Raw genomic sequence first — 25,550 nt, 5'->3', positions numbered from 1 at the left:
TAAATCCATCAAAGAAAAATGCAATAACCTGCATGTTGTTCATTGATGTTTATGGCATTTCCCTTAATAATAACTTGTTTTCAATGCAAAGTTTCTTGACTGTGTGTCAATGTCTCTGATGCAGGGCTTATCTGAGCGTGAAGGAACTGAAGGAGCTGCTCCATCTGAGCAGTTCAGACACTCTCAACGTGTTCTTCGCTAATAATTCGGCACGCGAGGAGCTTGCTGGAGTTGCCACCTGGCCATGGGCAAAAGAAGCTCTTACTCATCAAGGTAAGATGGATCGCAAGAGCTCATGAACATGATGAAGTGAACAACCCAAGTCCAGTTTTATTAGAAGTGAGGTTATGTGAAAGTGAAGTGAAAAACTAGCCAAACAATGATGTGAATTTGAAAACTTAATGATGCCTTATGAAATGATTTGACTTCACATGGTTTTGGCTGGTTAGCATGGCTCAGTTAGCCCCTGCTGGTAGATGCTGTAACTACACATCTGGTTTTAAAAAGCATCTTTTGTCCATTGATGGCCTTTCAAAAGACAGGAAAACTTTTTTTCAGGTAACATAAATCTGAAATATTTCATCATATTAAATCTGTTTTATTGCTTTTTTTTTTAAATGCTCTTAAAAGCATGAAATGGATTTATGTTTTCCACTACATTTGACGTCACAGCTCAGTATTGTCACTAGTGAACGGGTTGGGGCCGTGTGCATTTTTGGAAGGGATAAAAAAACAGGTAAGATAACATGAGAAAAGAACTTTAAAACAAAAGACAACATAATATTTCAAAATAAAAGACCGGGGACTATATACACAAAGACCATTATGCTAGATCTGCCTCTTGGCCTCTAAACCCAACTGGGTTCATTCTACCATGGGCAATGTCAAGTTAAGAACTTAGTTGTTTCCTGTCACTACATTCCCCACAGCACATGTGTTTTTTTGTGCCTAATGCCATACATCTTCTTGTTCATGAACCGATCACCTTAAATCTTTTCTTTAAAGAAACACATTCTTGTCTCTTCCTCCTTGTTGTGTGTATTTTGCCTTTAAAAGATTAATGGGCCATAATCTCAAGCATAAAAGAAAACACTTGCAGCACGCATAGATTTCCCTGTAGATTGCCCCTTAATCATTAAGGTCGTCCACCGGGAGAGAAGAAAAGGAACTCGACAACAACCAAACAAAAACAAAAGAAGGGTATTGTTGCCATCTCCATCCAATTGCCAGCTGATTTTATAGTACTCGTCATTGCTGTGTTTTAGAGCTCATTAAAGCGGTCTCAGTTAAGTCCAGCTCCTTTAAAAAGGAGATTTCTCTCAAGCAGGAAGGTTTCTTATGTAAGTTCCCCTCCCATTGGTTCAGGATGCATGATCAGACATTGTGGTCTTGGCTTTTTGGGATATAGCTTTTGTTAATGAGATCATTTTGGTCTGTGTGTAGAATGTGAACTTTTAAACCAATATTAGCATGAGTAATTAGTGCCAACTTGCTTTTGTGAGCTTGAATTTGCTAATGAGTTTCCATGAATTAACAGTCTGTTTCTAATGTGTACATGATAACACTTTGCATTCATGTTTAATTTGTTAACATTTAGCTCATTTATTAGGTCCAAACAATTTTACAGCATTTATTAATCTAGGGTATTGCTAATTTCTTAATACAGTTCATTTTTATTTTGGATTTTAACTTATACAACTTGTAAATGTTAAAAATGCATTGGTGTGCATAGAAATGAACAAACCTAAATAAGAAATGCTGTAAAAGTTTTTTTTTTTTTTTTTGCTGCATTAATATCAACATGATCATCATATTGCAAAGTTTTACCATACTTCATATATTAATACAGTTAATTTAAGATTAATTTTCATTATATTTCTATCCCCTTAAAGATATATTTTAAGTCCCTCAAAACTTCTGTGCTTACTACATGACTCCATAATAATCCAAAAGAGTTTTTTTTTTTTTAAATAATCCAAAGGAGAAGACAGGTACAACCAAATACAAATCCAAACAATAGCAGACAAAGGAACAGGGGAGAACACAGGCTTTAAATACTGAGCAGGCAAACAGAAACAAGTGTGGAGCTAATTAACAAATCAGGGCAACTAACTAGGCAGGATGACGGAAACACAGAAAACTAAACCAAAACAGATCATACATGTGACATTTCGCCCCCTCCCGGAATGGCGCATCCTCGTGCCGACAAAACAGTCCAACAGAGGAGGGAGGATGGGGGTTCAGGAGGTGGGGGTGGAGCAGGCAACAGGAAAGGGGCAAAAACAAAAAGAGTCCAAAAAATAAGTTCAAGGGAGAGTGGAGGGTGGGAGGAGCCCGGAGCAGGAGGAGCCAGGTGGAAATCCAGAGGCCAGCCAGGATAGTAGCCCACGGTGGAGGATGAAGGTGAAGCCGAAGGGAATGAGGAGCCTGACAGAGCCAGAGGGACGTAGCGATGAGGCGAAACCAGAGGAGTGGAGTCCCGAGGTGGCGGATGGTCGATGACTGACCAAGACGGAGCCGGAGGAACGAGGGAGCCCGGTGGAGCCAGTGGGATGGGCCACGGAGATGAGGGAGCTAGGAGCCAAGGCAGAGCCGATGGGTCAAAGGACCAAGGTGTAGTCCAGGGCTCGGAGGCTGGAGGTGGAGACAGGGGATCCGCACGCCTGGGCGGAGCTGGAGACTGGAAGTCCCGAGGCGGCAGATCAGAGCGCTCAGCTGGCACTGACTGAGGGTGAGCTGAGGGACTGACAGGCACCAGTGGAGATGGAGCTGAGGAACTGCCTGGTTTAAGAGGAGGTGGGAGAGGGAGGTTGGGAGGGAACACAGGAGGACATGAGCTGGGCGGAACCAGCGGAGACGCAGGAGATTCAGGAGCACAGGGTAATACTTATTCAAACCAGTCTATCAGGTCCATTACAAAAATGTCCTTATGTTCCTCAATATAGTTCCCAGACACCAGTTGCAGCTCACCCTCAGTCGTGGTAGTGTGGGCGGGGCTTCCCTCCAAGCCCTCGATCACCACCAAAACTCCTCAGGGACAGACAATGTTGCCTGCTCACACACTTGGTCAGATGATGCTCGAGACTCAGGGGTGATGATCGGCTCAGTTGCGGCGGGCTCAGGCTCTCCGTCTGCAGTGGGCTCAGGCAGTAACTCCGTGCAGCGGGATGACGGCTGACTGGTCTCTGGTACATGAGTGGGGCTGGAGATGTCTTCCTCGGCGAGGCAGACGGAGAAATACAGTCCATTTCTTTCCAGCACCCACTCCACGAAAGCGGCAAAATCCTCCTTGGGACTGTTCTCTGGCAGGCGTGCCTTACACCGTTTGCTCAGGCTGGTGATGTAGAATACGCAGAGCGAGTGGTCCGGGATGTGTGTAAGGCACGCCAGATCTAAAAAGTCCCTGGTATGGTCCTCCAGCGAACGGTTCTGTTGCTCCAGGCACAGGAGTTGGACGGCTGGGTTATCGATTCCGTGAGAGGAACAAAAAAATAAATAAACAGAAAGAAAAACGCCGCTAATTTTACTCACTTGAGGGTCTGCTATTCTGTCACAGTCTGGTGTGTTAAGCAAACCGCATGACACAGGAGTATAATCCAAAAGAGTTATTTTTAATAATCCAAAGGAGAAGACGGGTACAACCAAATACAAATCCAAACAATAGCAGACAAAGGAACAGGGGAGAACACAGGCTTTAAATACTGAGCAGGCAATCAGGGAGAAATCAGGGCAACTAACGAGGCAGGATGATGGAAACACAGAAAACTAAACTAAAACAGATCATACATACATGTGACATAAACAGGATAATGCCATTGGCCTGTCTATAGCTATGTTTCCATCCACCTATTTTTACGCACATTTTGGAATATCGCATTAAAAAAAATGCTTGATGGAAATGCCAAGATGCACATACATTCTAAAAATAAACACAGTTGAGTAGGATAAACTTTTTATCCGACAAGAAAAAATACACGATGGGAATACATTTACCGAATAAATTCCACCATGCGCATCAAAAAAGTAATGTGACTGCACGATGGGACGGGATACCTTTACTAACCAGCAGACCAATCTCGTTGCACAGCATCTGAAATGTTGTTTTGGTCATTCTGAAATCCTATTTTAAAATTATTATATTAAGTAGCTTCTCCTACTTTTCTTAGTGGTATTTGGGGCCAGTTTATCAGGACATGATGATTTTGTTCTCTTTGACTCACTGGAGACAGTGCTTTATATACAAATGTTTCATGCAATATTCCAATTTTGCACATAAGTTAAATTCAAATCTTTGGATGGAAACATAGCTATTATCACAAAATGAACCCCTTCAGGAGGGGCCCTTAGTGTCCTGATCACCCTGCTATGTTTTATTTTGCTCTCAATTGTCCTGTTAATGATCTGAGCAGAGAGGTGGTCTGAGACATGAAAGGTAACATGAAATTCATGAATAACTTACCGTGCTGCTTTGAATCACACAGAGATATGGCCCCTTTCTTATTTTCACAGAGATATGGCTTCATTCTTATTATGCCCATAATCCACCTCTGCTTTTGATTTACTGTCATGTCATAACAGTCTTTGGTGCAAGACGATTTTTGTCCACAAATGTTTCGCTGGACCTGCATGGAGGTTAAAAAGCAAGATTAGTTTCTCATAAATTAGGAGACTCGGTATGGTTTATGGTTTAATTTCACATAAATCACAAGCTTATTTGTGAGAGTACCTTGATGTCTTATACTGAGGAACAAGGTCAAACTACTGCTCTGAATGCTTTAAGTAAAATCAGACCATAGCGTGGACTGCTGATCTTGTGGTGTAACTGTAAACGATCTGTGTCTGTCAGATGTGTCTAGCCAAGCTCTGTCCATTTGGCTGAACTCCCATAAAACATGGATATTTCCTAAATAAAAAGGTTGTTTGCTCAAATCTTATATATCCGCTGCAAATGGCCTGTCTGGGGTGGAGCACAAATCTCCAGGAGAGAAAGATTTTCGCAGATGCCCACATAAACCAACTTCTGTTTTTAATTTGTAAACAAATTCCGTTTTTGCTTTAAAACCTAATAGCTTATATAAACTGCAAGTGCAATATAACCAAAATTATGCAAATTAGTCTCACAATGTCATTTCATATTTGTTCTTAAACAACATCTGCATGGATTTTAAACTGCTATAAATGTCACGTTGTTTTAAACTTTTTATTACATTATTTGTATATAAAACCAGATGCCAATGTGTTACTTTTCAGCAGGTGTGGGATCTTAAATGCATTTTAATGTTCTGAATGTGGTTAGACAACACTGATAACCAGATGTACTGTTCTTTCTGGTAATCCTAGCTGCGGTGGTCCCGTTTTACAGGATAGTGCACACTGTTTTATGCAACAATATTTCAGAATAAATCAGCTTCATATACTCACAGACTTCTGGCTTTGAGATTAAAGTTAACTTGAACATTTACACCTCAGTGTTCTGTCAGGTGAAAGTCTGTATTGTTGAATCAACTGCAGAGATGTCGATTTGTGTTATTTTTCAGGCGGAATGATTCTTAACCCCTCCTACTTTGGCACCAAAGGACACAACAACACCATGATCCATGAGATGGGTCATATTTTGGGACTGTACCATGTGTTCAAGGGTGTGAGTGAACGCGAGTCATGTGATGACCCCTGTCAAGAGACCACCGCGTCAATGGAGACGGGAGATCTGTGTGCTGATACAGCACCAACACCAAAGTCTAAAGTTTGTCATGACCCTGATCCAGTCAATGACACGTGTGGCCTTATCCAATACAAAAACACACCCTACAACAACTACATGAGTTACACAGGTAGTCATGATCAGTTTATGTCTTCTGTTTGCTCACCAAATGCAACCAGCTTTACTTTTAAAATGATGTTATTGCCACTTAGTGGTAAAAGTTACACCTACATGCTTGTAATGTAATACACAACCATTCAAAAGTTTGGCATCAGTATGATTGTTTTTTATGTTTTTAAAGAATTATTGTGTTCTCCAAGGCTGCATTTTTGATCAAAAAGACACTGTGACATTGTAAAAAAATTTATATTTTAATATATTTTATAATGTAATGTATTCCTATAATGAGAGAACAGTAATATTTCTGTAATAAGAACAGCATTTATTTAAAACAGAAATCTCTTTACCTGTATTTACTGCCATTTTTGATCAATTTAATGCATCCTTACTGAATAAAAGTAGCAATTTCTTTAATAGAAAAAAAAACAATAAATAATATATATGTGTATATATCAAAAGAGCTGATTTATTCACAAATGGGAATCATTTGAATCATGTTCAATCAATTCACATATGTGAATAAACCAAAGTAGATATCTAATGTCAGAGATTTTAAGATTTTAACCTTTTTTTCATTACAGATGATGACTGCACAAACCATTTTACACCCAATCAAGTAGCTCGGATGCACTGCTATATTGATTTGGTCTACAAAACCTGGGTTCATGGCAGAAAGCCCACCCCTGTTCCTCTTGCACCAGTGGTGATTGGTCAAGATGCAGATTCCGTCACCATTCATTGGCTGAAGCCAATCAGTGGGCCACTTGCCCACAGGTAAAGTAAGGAGCATACATATAACAGACAAAGAGGAAATAAATGTTTCTCAATTCAATTTTTTTATGCATTCATGTTACACTATTTCTTGTATTCTCAAAGCTTTTATGAGAAATTCACTTAGTTTCCTCATACAACCGATTGTTATCCGATTTGGTTTACAAAATCCATTTATACTTGGCCACACAAATTTGTTTGGTAACACTTTACAATAAGGTTCATTAGTTAACATTTGTTAACAACATAAGTAAACACGAACTAAGAATGAACAATACTTCTACAGCATTTATTAATCTTAGTTAATGTTCATTTCAGCATTTGCTAATGCATTAATAAAATCACAAGTTATGTTTGTTAACATTAGTTAATGCACTGTGAACTAACACGAATAAACAATGAACAACTGTATTTTCATTAACTAACATTAACAAAGGTTAATAAATAGTGTAATAAATGCATTGTTCATTGTTTGTTCATGTTAGTTAATACATTAACTAATGTTAACAAATGACACCTTATTGTAAAGTGTTACCATTTATTTTTGTAAAACAGATATGAACCATGCCATGGGAATATATACTGGAGCTCATTTTATGCTAACTAAAGTATGTTGATGTAGTTGTGTTGCAAATGCGCCCTCTCTAACATATGCAGTTAGTTTTGCAGTGTAAAAACCTGCATTTTATTCACTAACCATCCGTAATGCAGATTAACCGGGTGTTAAATGTTCTTAAATGTCATTTTCATTCTATTACATGTGAACACAAAGAAATTCCATTGCTATCCAAATCACAGCACAGGAAGCGATGTATTTTGAATTCCCCACTGTATCACCGTTCTTTGTGCACTTGTTTAAATGCTTTTTTCTGTGGTTTTGTAGGGAAGGTGACATGAACTGTCATCTCTGTGATGAGAACGGAGCGCTCCATCAGTACGCCCATGAGGCCACTTCTCCTCACGCCTGTGATTCCACTGGATACTGGACACCAGAGGAAGCAGTCGGTTAGTACTCAGTCATTCTTTATTATAACATTAGTCACACAACTTTACTTCATACTTGTGCAGGTAGAATGACACAAACCATAAAAAAGTCTCATTGCTGTTGTGTTGTATATCAGAACTGATGAAATCCTGTTCGGCCAATCAAATTAGAGGACCAGGACTAACTGCTGTATTATAGTTTTTGTATCATGATCTAACAAAGCTCTTCTGCGCGCATATGTCACGAATTGTGAGATGGTGAGCGCATGACTGAATGCCGTCTCTTACATAAATGTTGTTGGACGTGTGCTTGATCCTCAACACACCACTGAAAATGTCACGAATGATCGTCAATGTAAAAAACAATACCTGCTCTTTGATTAATGAGGATAGAGAGAATTTAGCCCTGGCTTCTTTCTCCGAACTTGTGCATTCACATTCAGGTGGATCGCTCAGTCTCATGCGGGCCAGGTGCGTGCAAGTCTGGAAAAATTTAGGGAATAAATCATTAAATCATAATTGCCTGGATAAAGAACACTCTTTTTGCCATCAATGAATAAAAAAGGCCCTTGGCACAGCTTCAAGTTTTGGTAATATTGGGTGGCGTCCAGAAGCGGCCCGTCATAAAAAGCGATGTGTATCCTGTGCAGCTTTTCAACTTTATACCTCACGTAACAGATGTTGTTGATTACTCTAATCAGAAATCTCTTAGCATCTGGTCTGCCCACTCACTGACGTGTCACGGATAAGACTTTACTTTGAAAAGTCCACCCAAAATGTGGAAATCCTCCCCTGGTATGCAGTCGTTTTCATAAAGCACAGTATCATGGGAGAGGTCAAACATAAAATCATCCAGCTAGGTGGTAGTGGAGAGTGATTTTTGGCCCTGAGTCTTATTTTGAGAAACAGATTGATGAGAAATGAAGTCTTAAATTTGAAAAAAAAATTATGTATATATCTCTAAGAAAACAATATCTTTGCGATATTAATGATGAATGAGATTTAATACCATTGGTTCAGGTCTGTAATAAATTACGGTAACCTATTGTTTTTGGTTTATTTTTCAAAATATGATAAAGTGCATGATGACTACCTAATGTGAATTATTTTGTCGGTCAGTTAATCATGTCAGAAAGACTTTAGGAGTAATATGACAACACTGTTTGTGCAGTATGAAATAATGCTCACGGTAATACCACGGTGAATCATTTGATAACTCTATTAACGCAGGCCAATTCGATACCAACAAATCATACGGTACCTGGATCTCAGATCTTACATCTTGTAGCGCTCGCCCCTGCTTACCTGTACCATAGCCTCGGTATGTGCTATAAGGCAGCTTTTCGAGAAATTAGTCTCGATCCAGGGCGAGCAGAGATCTGGTTAAGGTTGCTGAAAGAAGGAAGGATGACACGCTCACAGATCTTGCCGCATTGCTTCTCCCGGCGGGAGCATTACACCACATCTGATACACTCATTAATTCTACCCTGTGTGGAGGCCCTCGCTCTGTTTATCTGACCAATTGAGTTTTATGGTTTGCCTTGGCCTGCTGCTGTTTACCCTGTACACATCCACACATGTGAGGCCACGCTGGGTGCAAAGGAGCGCTCTGTGACTCAAGGCTGCTGTCTGTCTATCTGTCTCTTTCGACCTGGAGTACAGTTTAATCTATCATTGTAAAACCTTTTGGAGGCAGAGAGTTCACATGGCTTGATATTAAGACTTGTGCTCTTTACATTAATGCATAATAGGAGGAGTTTATCACTTAAGCGTGCATTATTTTGGCGTAAAACTGTCTGACAAATTAACCCCCTTCAGTTCAGTTTAACTAGGCTGTATTCATTTCTTTTCTATTTAAATGATAATTATTACAGATAATTTGTAATTACAGGGTTATTAAAGGACAAACAGTACTTTTTCCCTGGAGTAATTAACAACACACTGCTTTTGGCTGCAGAAAAAACAGGCTGAGATTTCTTTAGTACATACATCCAGTATAAACAAGCAAATCAGTATAAATAAGCTTATATCCTGACAGGATTATATCCGTTTATAAATATTATATATACTTACGATTTTATTTTACGTTTTTCATTGTTCATAAAGTCTGACTTTTATTTACCTTTATATATACATGTGTTTATTTATAAAGAGCTGATTTACACCACTCTTTAAAAGTTAAGGATCAGATCGATTTTTTTTTAAAGGGAAAATAATAGGCTACTTTTATTCAGCAAGGGTGTATTAACTTGATCAAAAGTGACAGTAAATACATCTATAATGTTACAAAAGGTTTCTATTTCAAATAGATTCTGTTCTTTCGAACTTTCTATTAATTTCACAGTAAAAAAAAAAAAAAAAAAAAAAATAGTTTCAGCTTAAAATAATTTGTTACCCCGCTGCCTTAAAGGGATAGGTCACCAAAAAATGAAAATTGTGTCATCATTTACTCACCCTCAAGTAGTTCCAAACCTGTATGAATGTCTTTGTTCTGCTGAACACAGAGGAAGATATTCTGAAGAATGTGGGAAACAGAGCAGCTCTGGGGCACCATTGACTTCCATAGTATTTTTTTTTTCCTACTATGGAAGTCAATGGAGCCCCAAAACAGCCAGGTTACAAACTTTCTTCAAAATATCTTCCTTTGTGTTCGGCAGAACAAAGAAATTCATACAGGTTTGGAACTACTTGAGGGTGAGTAAATGATGACACAATTTTAATTTTTGGGTGAACTATCCCTTTAAAAAATTTTGTCTAGTTAACTCAAAAAAGTCAAACTTAAAAATGTTAAAAGTCAACTTAAAATGTTAAGTTGTACTAAGCGATAACTTAGATACATATTTTAGTTGACTAAGCAAAAAATATTAAGGCAGCAGGCTAACAAATTATTTTAAGTTGAAACTTTTTTTATTTTATTTTTTTTTTTACAGTGAATCCTGAAAAAAAAAAATACGGAAGTTTTCACAAAAATATTAAGCAGAACAACTGTTTTCAGCTTTGCCATTATAGGAATGAATTGTGTGTGTTTTTTTAATTTTTTTTTTATTAAACTAAAAAAATTGTTATTTTAAATTGTAATAGTATATCACAATATTTCAGTTTTTAATGTATTATTGATCAAATAATCGACTTTATCGACTCTCAAACTTTTGGACTGTAGGTGTCTGGATCGCAGTGGTGGAGCGAAGCTGTACAGTGTATCTTATATTTCAGTGTATCTTAACACTGAAATATAAACAACACAGGTGTTGATCGTGTGTGCAATTAAATGTTGCTATCAGTGGGCGTAGTTGATTATTAGTGAAGCCCCCCTGATGTGTTAGCGAGAGTGGCCTCTCCTGGGATCACCTTTCCCTGTCCCTGTTCTTCAGGCCACCGCGGGCATTAACTCTTAGTGTAATAAATTATTTTGTGAGCCCTGTCTGTCCCAATTAAGGCGCCAATCTGTCTCCTTTGCCAAGTTGCACCTGGGTCTTATGGTCGATTGAGGTCTGGGGAAATGTGCTTCACATCCATTGCCAAGACATGTGGTTTTTCCCAGACACTCTCTCTTTCTGTTTTCCCTTTCACTTGGTTTCTCCCTCTTTGCCTCCCATCCTGTCTTTTTTCGAAAATTGTCATAACAAGATTGAAGATTCAAGAGATTAAATGGTTGTTCATAATAAACACACAGAATTGCTCAGTTCCAAAATCTAGTGAGCTGCCTGCAGAGGCAGCATTTTAAAGTGCGCTCCCAATGCAAATGCTGTTATAAAAAGGTTTGCAAATTAATTATGCTGCTTTTATTTTAATTCTAATTAGGAGGAATTGCATGCATCCTTAACAAAGATGTTAATACCAGAATGCATTTCGATGAATGCAGTTTACATTTAATTCACCTGATTTTTTTTTAACTTAATTTCTTAACTGACGTTTTGTGTATTTTTTTGTTAATGCTTATTGGCCTACATTATTGTTAGCTTAGCAACATGCTAACATCAATACATATAGAAAGCTTCCTTAGAAGAAGGTAGCTGCCTATGTAGGCAATGAGGTAGCTCACAGAGATAGTGAGTGCACTTATAAGTGCAGTGTGCAAAACAGCCCACTATTTTGTCAAGGTTTTGCTATGCATTGCTATGGAAATGCCCGTTTTAGGGCTTATATGCCAATTTTATTGCAATGAATTATCTCATCCTTCCAGGTACTGTATATGTCCCGTTTGCCAAAAAGATTCTTAGCTTTTGATGGCGAGTTACAGTATTTTCTTTTTGGTTTACGTGTGTTTTTGCAGGGGCCCCTGATGTGTACCAGCCATGTGAGCCCAGCATGCAAGCCTGGAGTCCTGAAGTTAACCTGTATGAGCCCAACATGACTACGCCGTGCCCTCAGATCGAGGGCTGTGTGTTGGAGTTGCACTTCCTTCACCCGGTTGTCCCTGACAGTTTGACCATATGGATCACTTACATCTCAGCCAGTGAGTACTGTCTGAATATATAAAACACCTGACAATATACACTACTGTTCAGAAGTGTGGGATCAGTAAGAGTTTTCTTTTTTTAGTTTTGTAAATAAATTAATACTTTTATTAAGCAAGGGCACATTAAATTGATCAAAAGTGTGAAAGACTTTTACATTGTTATTAATGTTTCAGGTAAATGCTGTTCTTTTGAAATTTCTTGTCACAGTTTCTACAAAAATATCAAGCACCACAACTGTTTTCAACATTTATTATAGTAATGAATGTTTCTTGAGCACCATATATGCATATTAAAATGATTTCTGAAGGATTATGTGACACTGAAGACTGGACTAATGGCTTCTGAGAATTCAGCTTTGCCATGACAGGAATAAATTGGATTTTAAATAATTTAGTTGGGATAATATTTCACAACATTACCATTTTGTTCTGAATTTTTGATCAAATAAACACAGCCTTAGTGAACATAAAAGACTTCAAACACATTAAAAAATCTTACCAACCCCAAACTTACACTCAAAAAATTATTTTACGATACTGTTAATTTAACACCATTGTATTAGATTTCTCTTTCAAGCACAGTTGCATTGTGGTAAACTCACTTGAAACACTTATGCTTTGGCTCAACTGAATGTTTTCAGTTTGAAAGAACATGTGTCAGTTAAGTAGGTCAAAATAGCATTTGGTGCTTTTTCAGTTTACTTAAATCAAGTTAACCTAACACAATTATTTTCTACCACATTACTTAATCCATTTGTGTTAAGATACATATATGATTTTAGTTGTGTTAAAGTATCATTATATAATCTAGGAACAGGATTTCCACTTCACATCATGCTTTGCACAGGGCTGGATAAATCTTTTCTCAAGATGATACAACGGGGATACATATTAATGTTAAATGCTCTTCTATGTTTGTATTTAAGAGAGTTTCTGTTATGTTAGTGTTTTTGGGGGTTATGCATGTGCTTGGGTTGAGGACCTGCTAGCAAAAATTTATGTTGTTTTAATAAAAAAAAAAAAAAAAAATAGTTTAGGCATGCCATGAATGTAACAACCATCTTCTGGCTAACTCCTAACAATAAGAGCTATATTTAGCGTGTTTAGTATGTGTCATAAATAGCAGCTGCATCAAAAATGATTTTACCTTGAAATAAATCAATTCATTTATGGACAGTGGTTCCACATAATGGAAACATGTTATCTTTACTCAAATACTTTAGTTAAGATGAACTTACTTGATTTTACCCCTTAACTGTCACTCACAGTTTTGAACACAGACATTATAGTGCACTATCCAAACTTATTTTTTTATAATTCATGAATGAAAACATTTTCCAACGTGATTTTGATGTACCATTTCTATGGTAATGCAATGTCTGATTTTAAAATGGGTTTCAAAGGATGAATTTTGAGATTTTAAGTTTTCAACTGATATATAATTTCTTATGATTTCTAAAGCGTAATAGAGAAAAAGGCAATAAAGAATACTTTCTGTGACAAAGGTAAGAACTCCTGTTATGATGTAGATTTTTCAGGTGCACTCTTGTCATAAATTAATCTATTACTTTTCCTACATAATCTTTTAACAAAAAAAAGTGGTAAAATACCTATTTAGGAGTCTTAGATCTTTCCAACGATATATAGTTTGTCATGATTAGATTAGGATTTAATTGTAAAATAGCGAAGTAAACGTAGGCGTCCCACAGGGTGGACGGTGACAGTTAAAAGGTTAAGTTATTTGGACATGGTTGTTTAAGTTTACTCAATTCAGTTTAGTTCATCATACATTATGTGTTTAAGTAGAGATAACATGTTTCTGTTATGTGGAACCACTGTCCATAATTGAATTAAGTTAGTGTAAAGTATCTTTTTTTTGAGTGTATGAACGATAGTATATGAATATTTATATGAATGAATTCTTGTTTTTTTTCCACAGATCAAAAGGCAATTGCTAATATTGTACTCATAACTGAGAATGGCGAGATGCTTCACACAGGTCCTCAGCATGCTTTCTGTGACATTCCTTTGACCCTCCATTTACATACTAGTAAGAAGGTCAAAGCCGTTAAAATCTCCACCTTTGATAAGAAGCTGGAGATCGATGCTGTTTTGCTGACCTCACGGCCCCAAAATCCTCTCTGCTCTGGCTGCCGCCCCCTTCTCTACAGAGTGCTCAGAGAACCACCAATCAGAGGTCCTGTCCTCGTCAAACAGCCCTCATACACTGACAGGTAAGAATAAGCGTCTTTGTATGATTAACAATAGCACTTTGTTTTGTACGCAGACACTTTGAAAGACTATATTTTTAAATATTTATTTGAAATTGGCGAGTCATTAGTAATACTGTCAAGAGTTTTCAAATAATAATTTCTCTGTCATGTTTTTATTGTGTTTCTAGTTGATTTACAACATTTCTGGGAGTATTATTTTAAGTGTGGCTTAAGTATAAATGCTGAACATGTTGTGTTTCTAAATCGAATTGTATCTTCGGCGTATCACTATTATTGTGCAATGGTTTTTGCCCAGTAAAAATCATTTCCACAGCCAACACAATAAGAAGAATAACAATATCATGGATTTGACGTTGTCATTTCATTAGCCATTAATTTTACAAGTATCAAGGCATAGCCAAATTCTAGTTCAGTTCCTGTCACATTTTATTCCGTTTGTTCCAATACAAATTCATCAACGGGCACTGGACTGTTGTTCAAGTACTTGCAATAGGTCAAAATGTCCAGAGATTAATAGTGTGGATCAGAGAATGTAACATATCCAGAAAAGTTCCTTCCACAAGTCCTGTAAGCTCAGAAAGATGGAAACTCTACTGGGAATTGAGCTATGTGGATAGGGAAAGGAAAGAAAGACAGATTGGATCTGCGAGAGAGGTAGAGAGAGAGAGACTAAGAGAGAGAGAGAGTGGTACAATGAAACCCTGGAATATAAACCAAATGTGACCGCTTTACCCGTAGAAACAGTAAACACCCGTGGCTGTTTGTAGCTGCTCTGAAATTGTTTCCAATCTCTTGCTGAAGGGAGTAGTGTGCTTGATGTTGTTAGTGTGTGCAGTAAGTGAGAGACCTGTCATTTGGCATGCAGGGAGACAAAAGAGTGACGACGAGTAGAGGCTGAAAAAGGGAATGGGAATGAAGGTGGTTTTGTGGGAAAGTAGGCTACAGTGCCACCGTGAGGTCTGCAGCAAAAACAAAGCACTTTCCATGAAATGGGTAATGTAGCAAACAGCCAGTGAAAGGAGGTGCTTAACCTTCAAAAAACGCCGTTATCGTTAACCTTGGGAGGACCCAAACTAAATATTATATGAGCTGTTTTATTTTCTTTGCATTTTATATGAATTTGCGGATTTTGCCAACATTTAGGGGACAGTAATATTAAATCCCAATTTTGTTTGATGTTTGTGTGGTTGTGTTGTATTGGGAAAAAAAAAAAAAAAAAAATATATATATATATATATATATATATATATATACATATATCAAATAAAATAAATAAATATTTATAATAATAATAATAATAAAGATCAAAATTTTGTTTTATTGAAAGCTTGTGGTCAGTTTTTGAAAAGTCTGTTATGCTTACTAAGACTGCATTTATTTTATCAAAAACACAGTAAAAACAGTATCTTAGTGAAATATTATTATTTAAAATTTTAATTCAAAGTAAATTTTTTGTTTATTATATATAACTGATTTCTGATGATTAGAAACTTTAAAAATCTATACATGCACACACACATTCAGTGGGGTTAGTTACTTAGGGCCCAAATATTGGTTTGTTGTAATTGATAAACTTGAAATTATTTTTGTTTTTGATCATTATTTCTAAGAGTATCTTTTGTAAAACTGCTGAAACATATAAATTATTTGTACTTTTGTTGCCGAACATTAGAATGGCTTATTAGATTCAATTATTTACTTGTTATTCTGTAAAAATTGTTTTTTTGGATGATGTTTTTCATTGAATGCTTTAAATAGTTGGATACAATCAAGAAGGTCAAAACCTCTGAGGTTACAAAAGCGCAAATGTGAACTGACATTTGATGCATTGATGCATTTAAGCTCAAGTGTGTTATGTTCTCCTTAGTCACCTTCATGGGACTAATGGCTATTCTAGTGTACAGCTGCCAAATAAAATATGTTATACCTCACCAGAGGAGGTCTTGTGCTGTAGGTCACTGCCTTTCTCTATAACTGGCTGTGCTACGAAGAAAGAAATATGACTTTATCTTATCACTTGCACAGAATCCTTCATTGGATCTCCCTTTGCGACCTCAGAACAATAGCTTTAAGTAGTCTCTCTCCCCTTCCTTGTCCCTGGAAGCAATCCATAATTAATAAGGGCAATTTGTTGAGTAATAAGACCCGCTGGAGAAAGTAGATGATGCTCAGTTATCTAGGAATCCTCTTACCCCGGCCGGAAAATGACTGAAATCAAACAAGCCTTGGCAATCATGGCTAGACTCTTTTTATAGGGTCATTCAATCAGATCAGATCAATACCCCCGAGGAACATCACAGCACGACATGCAGTGATACCCTCAACATTAAAAGGTCATTTCCATTTTTAACAAGGTTAGATTTGAGATCACCCTGAGAATAGATATAGCTTAGATCAAGTATTTCTACAGCATATTTCAGGTTCATATTGTGCATTCTTCAGTATGGTTTATGATCTATTCTTTTAAAGGAATAGTTCAACCCAAAATGAAAACTTGCTGAAAATGTACTCATCCTGAGACCATCCAGGACTGCGTTTCCCAAAAGCATTGTAAGCCTAAGTTGATCGTAGCTCCACTGGTTTCAACTGGTCTACGATGTACTTAAGCTTACGATGCATTTGGACAATGCAGCCCAGGAAGATCGAAACAGATTTGGATAAATTTGGCATTACACCACTCGCTCACCAATGGATGCACTGCAGTGAATGGGTGCCATCAGAATGAGAGTCCAAACAGCTGATAAAAACACTAGTATTTTCACCAGTTAAAAAGTGGTTTCAAGTCAGTTATTTCTAACTTTTGCTGTGGTTTGTCAGTAGGAAATATCAGTTTACTTTCCAAACATTCATTTTGCCATTAATTATAATAATCTAGTGAGATTTTTGTTTGCACAAGGAGTCTCAAACCCTTTTTAGCTGGTGAAAATACAAGTTTTCTAATAATTTTAGCCACCACTGTATTTATTTATATTGTATGAAATTGTTTTTAAGATTTCAATAAACATGAAGTTTATATTGAGTAACTTTAAATATTGCAAATCTTTTAGATGCAATATTTCAAGTTTGGTTTTAGTGCTTCAACTAAGATAGTTTCAAACAAAGCCACAGCAGAACCATTGCAAAACCGAGTGGTGTTTTGTTCCTGGATGATTCAGTGTTTTTGAACAGTGTTTTAACAAAATGTTTGAGGGAATAATCCAGTAACTCACCCATAAAGGCGGTCACATTTCACTCCTGGATGTGTCATTGTTTTTGAACAAAATGGTTGAATGAACGATTCGATTACTAACCTGCAGAAAGAGTCACAAAAAAATCCCCTTCATTCATTCATTCATTCATTCAAATTCCTTTTTGCTCTCACTTCTTGCTTTTTGCTATGTAGATTTTGTCCTGAATGTGTTTGTGTGCTTAGTGATGTGCAGAGGGACGTTCAGTACCTGTACAGGATCCAGGTGGAATCAGACGATTTGTTCAGTGAACTTTCCCCAGGCCTGGTTTACACTCATGGAGAACATTTCTGTGGTGATGGCACACTACAGGGGTCAGTATAAACTTATAGGGTCTGTCAGAGGCTTTGCATGTTATGTGCTTTAGTCATTTTTAAAGAATGTTTCATATTTTTGAGTATTTGTTTGAGTCTTTGGTGTTTTGAAGCATAGCCAAAGACCTTCCACATATTTCATAACTGTAACCCTTGGCATCGCTCTTTCTCCCCCACAGGACTGAGGATTGTGATGACGGGAATCTCTTAGATGGAGACGGCTGCTCAAAAAAATGCCAAGTTGAACCAGGTTTCAAGTGTCATGGTGAGTCACACTCAAAAAAACAAATACTCTCACTGTCCACTGAGAACTCTGGCCCTCAGACTGTAAACACCACAACAGAAGCGCCAGAAAACTTCCACACAGGACAATAAACCTGGGTAATAATCATAACCAACTCTCAAAACAAAACAAAGCAAACCAAAACAATATAATATTGCTATGTCTCCTGTAGACTCGGATTCCTCTGCTACTGTTTTTCTCTCTCATGCTGAATTAGGGAGTGAGTTTATCATAGTCATATTGAAGGAAATGTGGAGGTCGTCATATTCAAAAATCCCAAAATGGCAAAGCCCCTAATAATTATTATGTCTGAAGTATTCCTTCTGAAACTCAGCATTACGAAAAAAATGCAACATACAGTGACAATTTCGATATTTGTCATCAGGTACAGACAATCATTACACTGGAGTTCAAATTTAACATTGTTTAAATCATCCTCTGTAATCTGCAGATGGGAAAATGTACAAATAAAAAAAGGTTGCATGAAAAAATAAAATAGTTGCATGTTAGGTATCAAAATACATACATAAATTTAAAATAAATAAATTGATAATAAACATTACTTTAGTTGTTGTTGTTGTTAGGGGGAGTCATATAATAATCATTGATTTTCATTATGTTGCAAAATATTACGTTCATTGCTCTCAGTATTTTTTTTTTTTACATTATTGCGTCTTTTACACTAAATGCTGTTTTACATTTAAACTGTTCTTTTTATATTTCCATTCATCAAAGATCGCTCCGGTTACTCACGTAACCTCGGTTCCCTGAGATAAGGGAACGAGCGTAGCATCGTCATTGACGACTGCTTTGGGGAAACTGTTTACTCTGTTACTGAAGCCAGATTGGTTAACGTATGTGTAACTGCACAAGCCAATGACGCTTGAGCCCGCCAAGGGGGGTGGGGGGTTCGACTTGCTATATAAGTTGGGCCAGAGCACAATTTCATCAGAATCTATGACTGAAGCCATCGATTCACGTGCAGCTACAGCACGGCCAGTTACGCAACGCTCGTTCCCTTATCTCGGAGAACCGAGGTTACGTGAGTAACCGGAGCGTTCCCTATCGAAAGGTAAGTCCTGTTGCGTTGTCATTAACAACTGCTTTGGGGAACGCATCCAGTAATGCCGTGCTATAAGCAGAAGCAGAACTTGTGCTTAGGCACAATGAGGGCCCCGTGAGTCCGAGTTATAAGAGACCCGAGTGGGATCTGGGGTCTGCTTGTCATAAGCCTTAAAAAAAGTAGCATTAAGCAGATAGCACCCACACCTGCAGGGTAGGGATGTCCAAACTGTAGAGTCTAATAAAGGTCGTCAGCGACGACCAGCCGGCGGCCGCACAAATCTCCCCAATAGAGATTCCGCTGGACCAGGCCCAGGAGGAGGCCATTCCTCTTGTGGAGTGGGCCCTCACACCTATAGGGCACTGTACGCCCGCTGAGGCATAGGCTAGGGCGATAGCCTCTACTATCCAATGTGATAGCCTTTGCTTTGTGACCGGCAGCCCTTTAGAGCGGCCTCCAAAGCACACAAAGAGCTGTTCTGACTCTCTAAATGACTTAGAACACTCAAATTACACTCGTATTGCCCGGACTCATGTCATGACCCTTAAGCCAGCTGTTTGAAGCGGCTCAAAGGGAGGGCCCTTGAGGGCCCAGAGGACTACAGATATTGTCCTGCACGAAGGTCTGCACCACGCCTCTGAGTGCAGGCAGCCTGCGAGTGAACTGATGCGAGTAACCTCGTTCTATGGTTTTTAGAACCCAACTCGACACGCCTGGGATGGCTTTCCAAGCCGGCAGCCGGGAAGCGAGAGGTTCTATTTTTTTCGATGACGTATCGCGTCTGAAATGACAGGAGGTGCCCTGTTACAACACCTCCACCACTCAGAGGCATTCGAAGGGGTGAGGAATAACTGCGAGCTGTCTTTGAGGGGATTCCGGCGTCCGTGAATCATCCCTCTCCTCTTCCTCTCTGCACGCAGATCAGGACGGCTTCTGAGGCCCAGGATCCAGAGTTACACGAGGGCGGGGGCCCTGGCGCTTGGGGAAGGGGTACCTTTTCGCCGATCTGGGGCACTGCTGAAGCCCCGGCTCCGGCTTTTGCGAGAGCTGAGGTTGCGCCAGTATTTTTTCCGGCAGGAAATGATGCAGTACTTGACACAGCTGGCCATTTTCTCGGCGTCCCTGATGTCTGTTATGTTCAGTCACAGGTGGCGCTCCAGCACCACCAGGCTGGCCATGGCCTTGCCCTCCGCCTGCGTCGTCGCCTTGGTAGCGCACAGAGCCAAATCCATGGCCGTTCGGAGCTCCTAGAACACGCCGTGATCTCGGCCAGTATGCAGGGCTGAACCGGCCTGGCCAGCCGCTGCATAGGCTCTGTTGGCGAGTGCTGACGTCATCCTGCAGGGCTTTGAAGAATGCGTTGCCGTCTTCAGTCCACGGCTCGTCGGCTGAAGCAGGTGTGCAGCCACCGCCTCCTCACATGTGCCGAGTAAGGAGCTCGCCAAGTTGTAGTGAGCTCCTCGTGGACCTCTGGCATGAACAGAGCTGGTCGCTGTTGTGAGGAAGGCTGACGATGACCTTTGAGGAACCACTCATCGAGGAGGCGGGCGGGCTCTTCCGGGGCTGTCCACGCCAGGCCTAGTTCCTCCACAGTACGCGTGAGAATGCGGATCAGCTCTGAGTCCACGCTGGGCCACGCAGATTGAGATGGAGGGGAAGCTTTGGGCTCTTCGCCAAAACATGCCCACTCATCAGCGTCAGATGCCGTCAAAGACAAGGCCTTGTCGATGGTTATCTCCTCCTCAGATGTGCCGAAGGAAACCAGGCCACTCGCATCCAACAAGGGGCGCTGATCCTTGTGTGTGAAGCACACCGGCGGCGTGAGGCGCTGCGGGGAGAGCGGAGTGCACGGGCGCTGGGCCGACGCAGCACCGCTCGTGCCCGAGAGAGATCCCCCGCTGTTCCGCTGCTTCTTCCTCTGAGGAGACGGGGGAACGGAGCGAGGAGGATCACCTTCATGGAAAAAGGGAGGGAGGACACAAAGCCTCTGCGAGTGCAGCCTCTGCGTGGGCGACACCCAGACATGCGACGCACTCATCGTGCCCATTTGAATCAATGCGCTTGGAAATTTGCTCAGGAATTTGCTCTTTTTTTTCCCTCACCGGATGGCCGCAGGGGAAATCGTCCTCTGACGGGGCTGGATTCGACGGTGGGAGCGGTGAAGAGCAGCGTAGAGCAGGTAAGCTTCTTTTCTTCGGCTTCTTGCAGAGTCAGCGAAGAGATGGTCTCGTCACTGAAGGAGAAGATTCTGATGAAATGGCACTCTGGGCCGAGTTATATAGCAAGTGTCTCCCCCCCACCCCCATTGGCGGGCTCAAGCGCCATTTGTTTGTGCAGTTACACAAATGTTAACCAATCTGGCTTCAGGAGTAAACAGGAGTTTCCCCAAAGCAGTCGTCAATGACGATGCAACGGGAGTAAACTTTCGATAGGGAATCCTATTTTTTTCTGTCGTTTCCAGCAGCACAACTGTGTTCAACATACAGTAGATAATAATAAGAAATGTTTATTGAGCAGCAAATCAGTATATTAGAATGATTTCAGAAGGATCATGTGACACTGAAGAATGGCGTAATGACTGCTGAAAATTCAGTTTTATCATCACAGAAATAAATTACATTTTAAAATTTGTTAAGACATTATTTGTAGGTATGTGGGATGAAAGTACGATATAAACTAGAAAAAGTATATAAGGTCTGAGGATATATATATATATACACACACACACACACACACACACACACAGTCTGTTAGAATGCTATATATATATACAGTCAAAATAATTGTTGTCTTGTGTTGCTAAGTTGTGGATCACCCGATCTTACTGTTGTTGTTTTTCTAGGCTGACCAGAAAAAAAAAAAAAAATCCTCATTGTGAATTATGAGTAATTTCCTTGACAGCAAAGTCTGTGATATCTGACAATTCGGTTTGAATATTTGAGCATTCAAAGATTCAATCCAGATTGCAAAGTATCCAGTCCAAACTGTGGATTTTAGGTCATTTACTGTAACACAGCCGGTGGTGTTTCATATAATCAAGATCATCTTATTCAAAATTGTCAAAGTTTTATGTCATCACACTATTGGAAATGGTCCAAAGTGTTGGACATACAGTATTTCGTAAGCTGCAATGGATCTTCTTAACAATTGTAACAATCTAACTGTACACCATTGTTACGTAATGCAGAGTAAATGCAGTACAGGAAGACTCACAGGAAATGTTAGGAGAAAAAAAGGCAAATACTTCACTACAGTTTAGTCAATGTTGTTTTCGTGACTGAAAGCGCTACATTTTCTGTCAGCGTGAAGCATGAGAAGCCTCTAATTCAAACATGACCATAGACGAAGCAGCAACTGACTCACATGCCTCAAACTTCCCAATGTTTTCATAGTAGCTTGTAACCGCATTTTTGTGGATTTAGGGCATTCGGGAATGGCTTTTTTGCGATATTTTCTCTAATGCCGCATCAGGAGCTCTCATATACTATCTCCACGAGCGTATTTGGGGAGCAAAGATCAACAAAGCTTAGGAGTAAAGCCTTTGGCATTGGCATGTGGGTTAGGTCAGCTGTTCTGCAGCAGAGACGGCCAATCAAATGCTTGTGTTTTTCATTTGTTGTTAGAACCCTTTTGAGCCCCTCGCCTTTGATAAGCTGTTCCCGCCGATGAGTCATCTTCCTTTTACCTTTCAGCATTCTCAGACAAGAGCTCATGCAAGACTCTGATGTCATTCACACGTATCCCTCTCTAACGAATTTGCTTTAATGGCATGCTAATTCCCCTTTTAGCACCACGTGCACTTCTGTCATAACTCATTCATATGCCATGACATCACCACATATTTGTATATGATCGTTTATTTAATCGTCCCGGTGGAATCACTTTCCTTTTTATTTTCAATTCACACATAAGTGAAGCAGAGTCTCACTGACTTGCTATGAAAACACAATTAGATCTTGGCAGTGGAGTCATTATTTGTTACTTATGATGAGTTTGTGCTCACTCTCTCTTGCTTTTTCTGTCTCTCTCAGGTCGGCCGAGCCTGTGCTATGTTTTTGAAGGGGATGGAGTGTGTGAGGAGTTCGAAAGACGTTCCAGCATCCAGGACTGTGGCTTTTTCACTCCCCAGGGCTTCACTGATCAGTGGGCGTCCACTGCCTCGGGCTCACATCAGGACGAGAGCTGCCCTGCCTCAAAGGTCACCGGGGAGCCTGTGCTCACTCAGGTACACAAACTGTTTAGAATTCGTTAGCCATCATGGATCATTTATCTGCCTCACCAGTGAACATAAATGAACCACTGAAATGCATATTTTAAATATCCTTTTCTTTTTATATCCTCATCAGATGTGCAAGTCGCAGTATTTTGACATGAATGAAGTAGTGGCTCATGATGCCTGGAGCCCCTGTACTGCCCATTTGAATGGTTACTATACTCAGGATCAGCCTGTCTGGCTAAAGGTACACACGCACTTGCTCAGTGAACAAACATTGAGTGTAAAAACTTTGAATTTGACAGATTATTCAATCTATATTGGGCCATTTGATGTAAGTATTAGCTTCCCCCTCTGCTGACAGCCTTGTCAATAAATAATGCACATTTTGTGTTTTTTCAAATATGCTTGAGTAAATTTTAAATGATGTTTTGTAAAATAAGGAAAAAAATGAATAGAATTCAATTTGAGCAGTTTTATGTACACTACTGTTTAAGCTTGGGGTCAGTAAGAGTTTATTTATTTAATAAATTAATACTTTTATTAAGCAAGGATGCATTAAATTAATGAAAAGGGACAGTAAAGGCTTTTATAATGTTACTAAAGATTTCTATATCAAATAATGCTGTTCTTTTGAACTTTCTATTCATTACAGAAAGGGTTTCCACCTAAATATTAAGCAGCACCACTTTTTTCAACATTGCTAATAAAAAGAACTGTTTCTTGAGCACCAAATCAGCATATTAGTATGATTTCTGAAGGATAATACATTTTAAATTGTAATATTTCACTAGTATTTTTGATCAAATAAATGCAGGTTTGATGAGCATAAGAGACTTCTTTCAAAAACATTAAAAAAAAAAATCTGGTCACACTTTATTTTAAGGTCCAATTCTCACTATTAACAAACTCTTAACTACGACTTTTGCCTCAATAAGCTTCTAATTTGCTGCTTTTTAGTAGTTAGTAAGGTAGTTGTTAAGTTTAGTTATTGGGTAGGATTAAGGATGTAAAATGTGGTCATGCAGAATATGTGCTTTATAAGTTCATAAATTATGTTAGCTAAGGAGCCATATATTAATTACTAATAATGCTTATACATTGTTTTTGCAGGTAGGATTTGAGCGACCGGGTGTAGCAGCCTCTGTTATTATTTACCTTGCCTATGATGGTAGTTGGCATGGCGAAAATTGCAGGAAAACAGTGACCATTGAACTGTGTGACACCTCCGGAAAAAAACACAATCTTGGTAATACATGATATCCTTAATTTGATTGTGAAAGATTGTAAATTTTGTATTTTTATGTGACTTTGTTGTGTGTGCTTGTCCACAGGTTCATACGAGCTGTCATGTCAGTATAACCCCCTAGTGGTGAATGTGACTCATAACCTGAGTGTGCCCTTCTACCAGACTTCAGCAGTGCAGCTCAACTTCTCCTCCTCTCAAGTGGCTGTGTTGGCGGTTGCATTGCGTACATCTTGTCACTTCAGCGCCTTTGCCCTGACCGGGTGCGCTGAGGGTGGGGTCTCCCACGACTTACAAGCACACACACACACACGCATATATATCTGTATATATATATATATATATATATATACAGTATATAAACACTACAAGTTAGGGATCTGTACAATTTTTTTACGTTTTTGAAAGGAGTCGCTTATGCTCACCAAAGCTGCATGTGTTTGATCAAAAATACAGTAAAACACTACTATTTAAAATATTATAACATTTTTTATGTAATTTATTCCTGTGATGGTAAAGCTGAATTTTCAGCAGCCATTACTCCAGTCTTCAGTGTCACATGATTCTTGAGAAATCACCCTAATATTCTGATTTTGTGCTCAAGAATTGATTATTATCAATGTTGAAAACATTTGTGCTGCTAAAAATTTTTGTGGAAACCATTAGTCCTCCCCCCCAAGATTCTTTTATAAATAGAAAGTTCAAAAGAGCAATTACTTGAAAAAGAAATCTTTTGTAACATTATGAATGACTTTACTCTCACTTTTAATCAATTTAATGCGTTCTAGCTGAATAAAAATATTATTTAAAAAAAAAAAAAAAAATTCTCATCCCAAACTTTTGAATGGCAGTGTAAAATACAAATACATCATATACTTACACAGAGTAACAGATGCAAATACAAACAATTCCATCGTGTTGGATGGTGGATATG

At 39.0% G+C, this 25,550-nt stretch overlaps 1 protein-coding gene across 1 annotated transcript in view; it reads left to right on the top strand.

The window, feature by feature from the left end:
* pappa2 (pappalysin 2) overlaps positions 1 to 25,550 on the top strand; it is a 57,900-nt gene that overhangs the window by 10,640 nt on the left and 21,710 nt on the right. Inside the window, exons 3-14 of the mRNA XM_058753619.1 lie at positions 125 to 273; positions 5,538 to 5,831; positions 6,403 to 6,595; positions 7,476 to 7,597; positions 11,851 to 12,033; positions 13,976 to 14,270; positions 17,683 to 17,811; positions 17,991 to 18,076; positions 23,189 to 23,382; positions 23,504 to 23,617; positions 24,484 to 24,619; positions 24,705 to 24,879. Of these exons, the coding sequence (XP_058609602.1) occupies positions 125 to 273; positions 5,538 to 5,831; positions 6,403 to 6,595; positions 7,476 to 7,597; positions 11,851 to 12,033; positions 13,976 to 14,270; positions 17,683 to 17,811; positions 17,991 to 18,076; positions 23,189 to 23,382; positions 23,504 to 23,617; positions 24,484 to 24,619; positions 24,705 to 24,879 (2,070 nt within the window). The remainder of the gene's footprint in view (positions 1 to 124; positions 274 to 5,537; positions 5,832 to 6,402; positions 6,596 to 7,475; positions 7,598 to 11,850; positions 12,034 to 13,975; positions 14,271 to 17,682; positions 17,812 to 17,990; positions 18,077 to 23,188; positions 23,383 to 23,503; positions 23,618 to 24,483; positions 24,620 to 24,704; positions 24,880 to 25,550) is intronic.

Source organism: Onychostoma macrolepis, chromosome 02, assembly GCF_012432095.1.
Source record: "Onychostoma macrolepis isolate SWU-2019 chromosome 02, ASM1243209v1, whole genome shotgun sequence".
Classification (NCBI taxonomy): Eukaryota; Metazoa; Chordata; class Actinopteri; order Cypriniformes; family Cyprinidae; genus Onychostoma; species Onychostoma macrolepis.
Note: the sequence above shows the minus strand (reverse complement) of the source record. Positions and strands in the feature narration are given on the sequence as shown.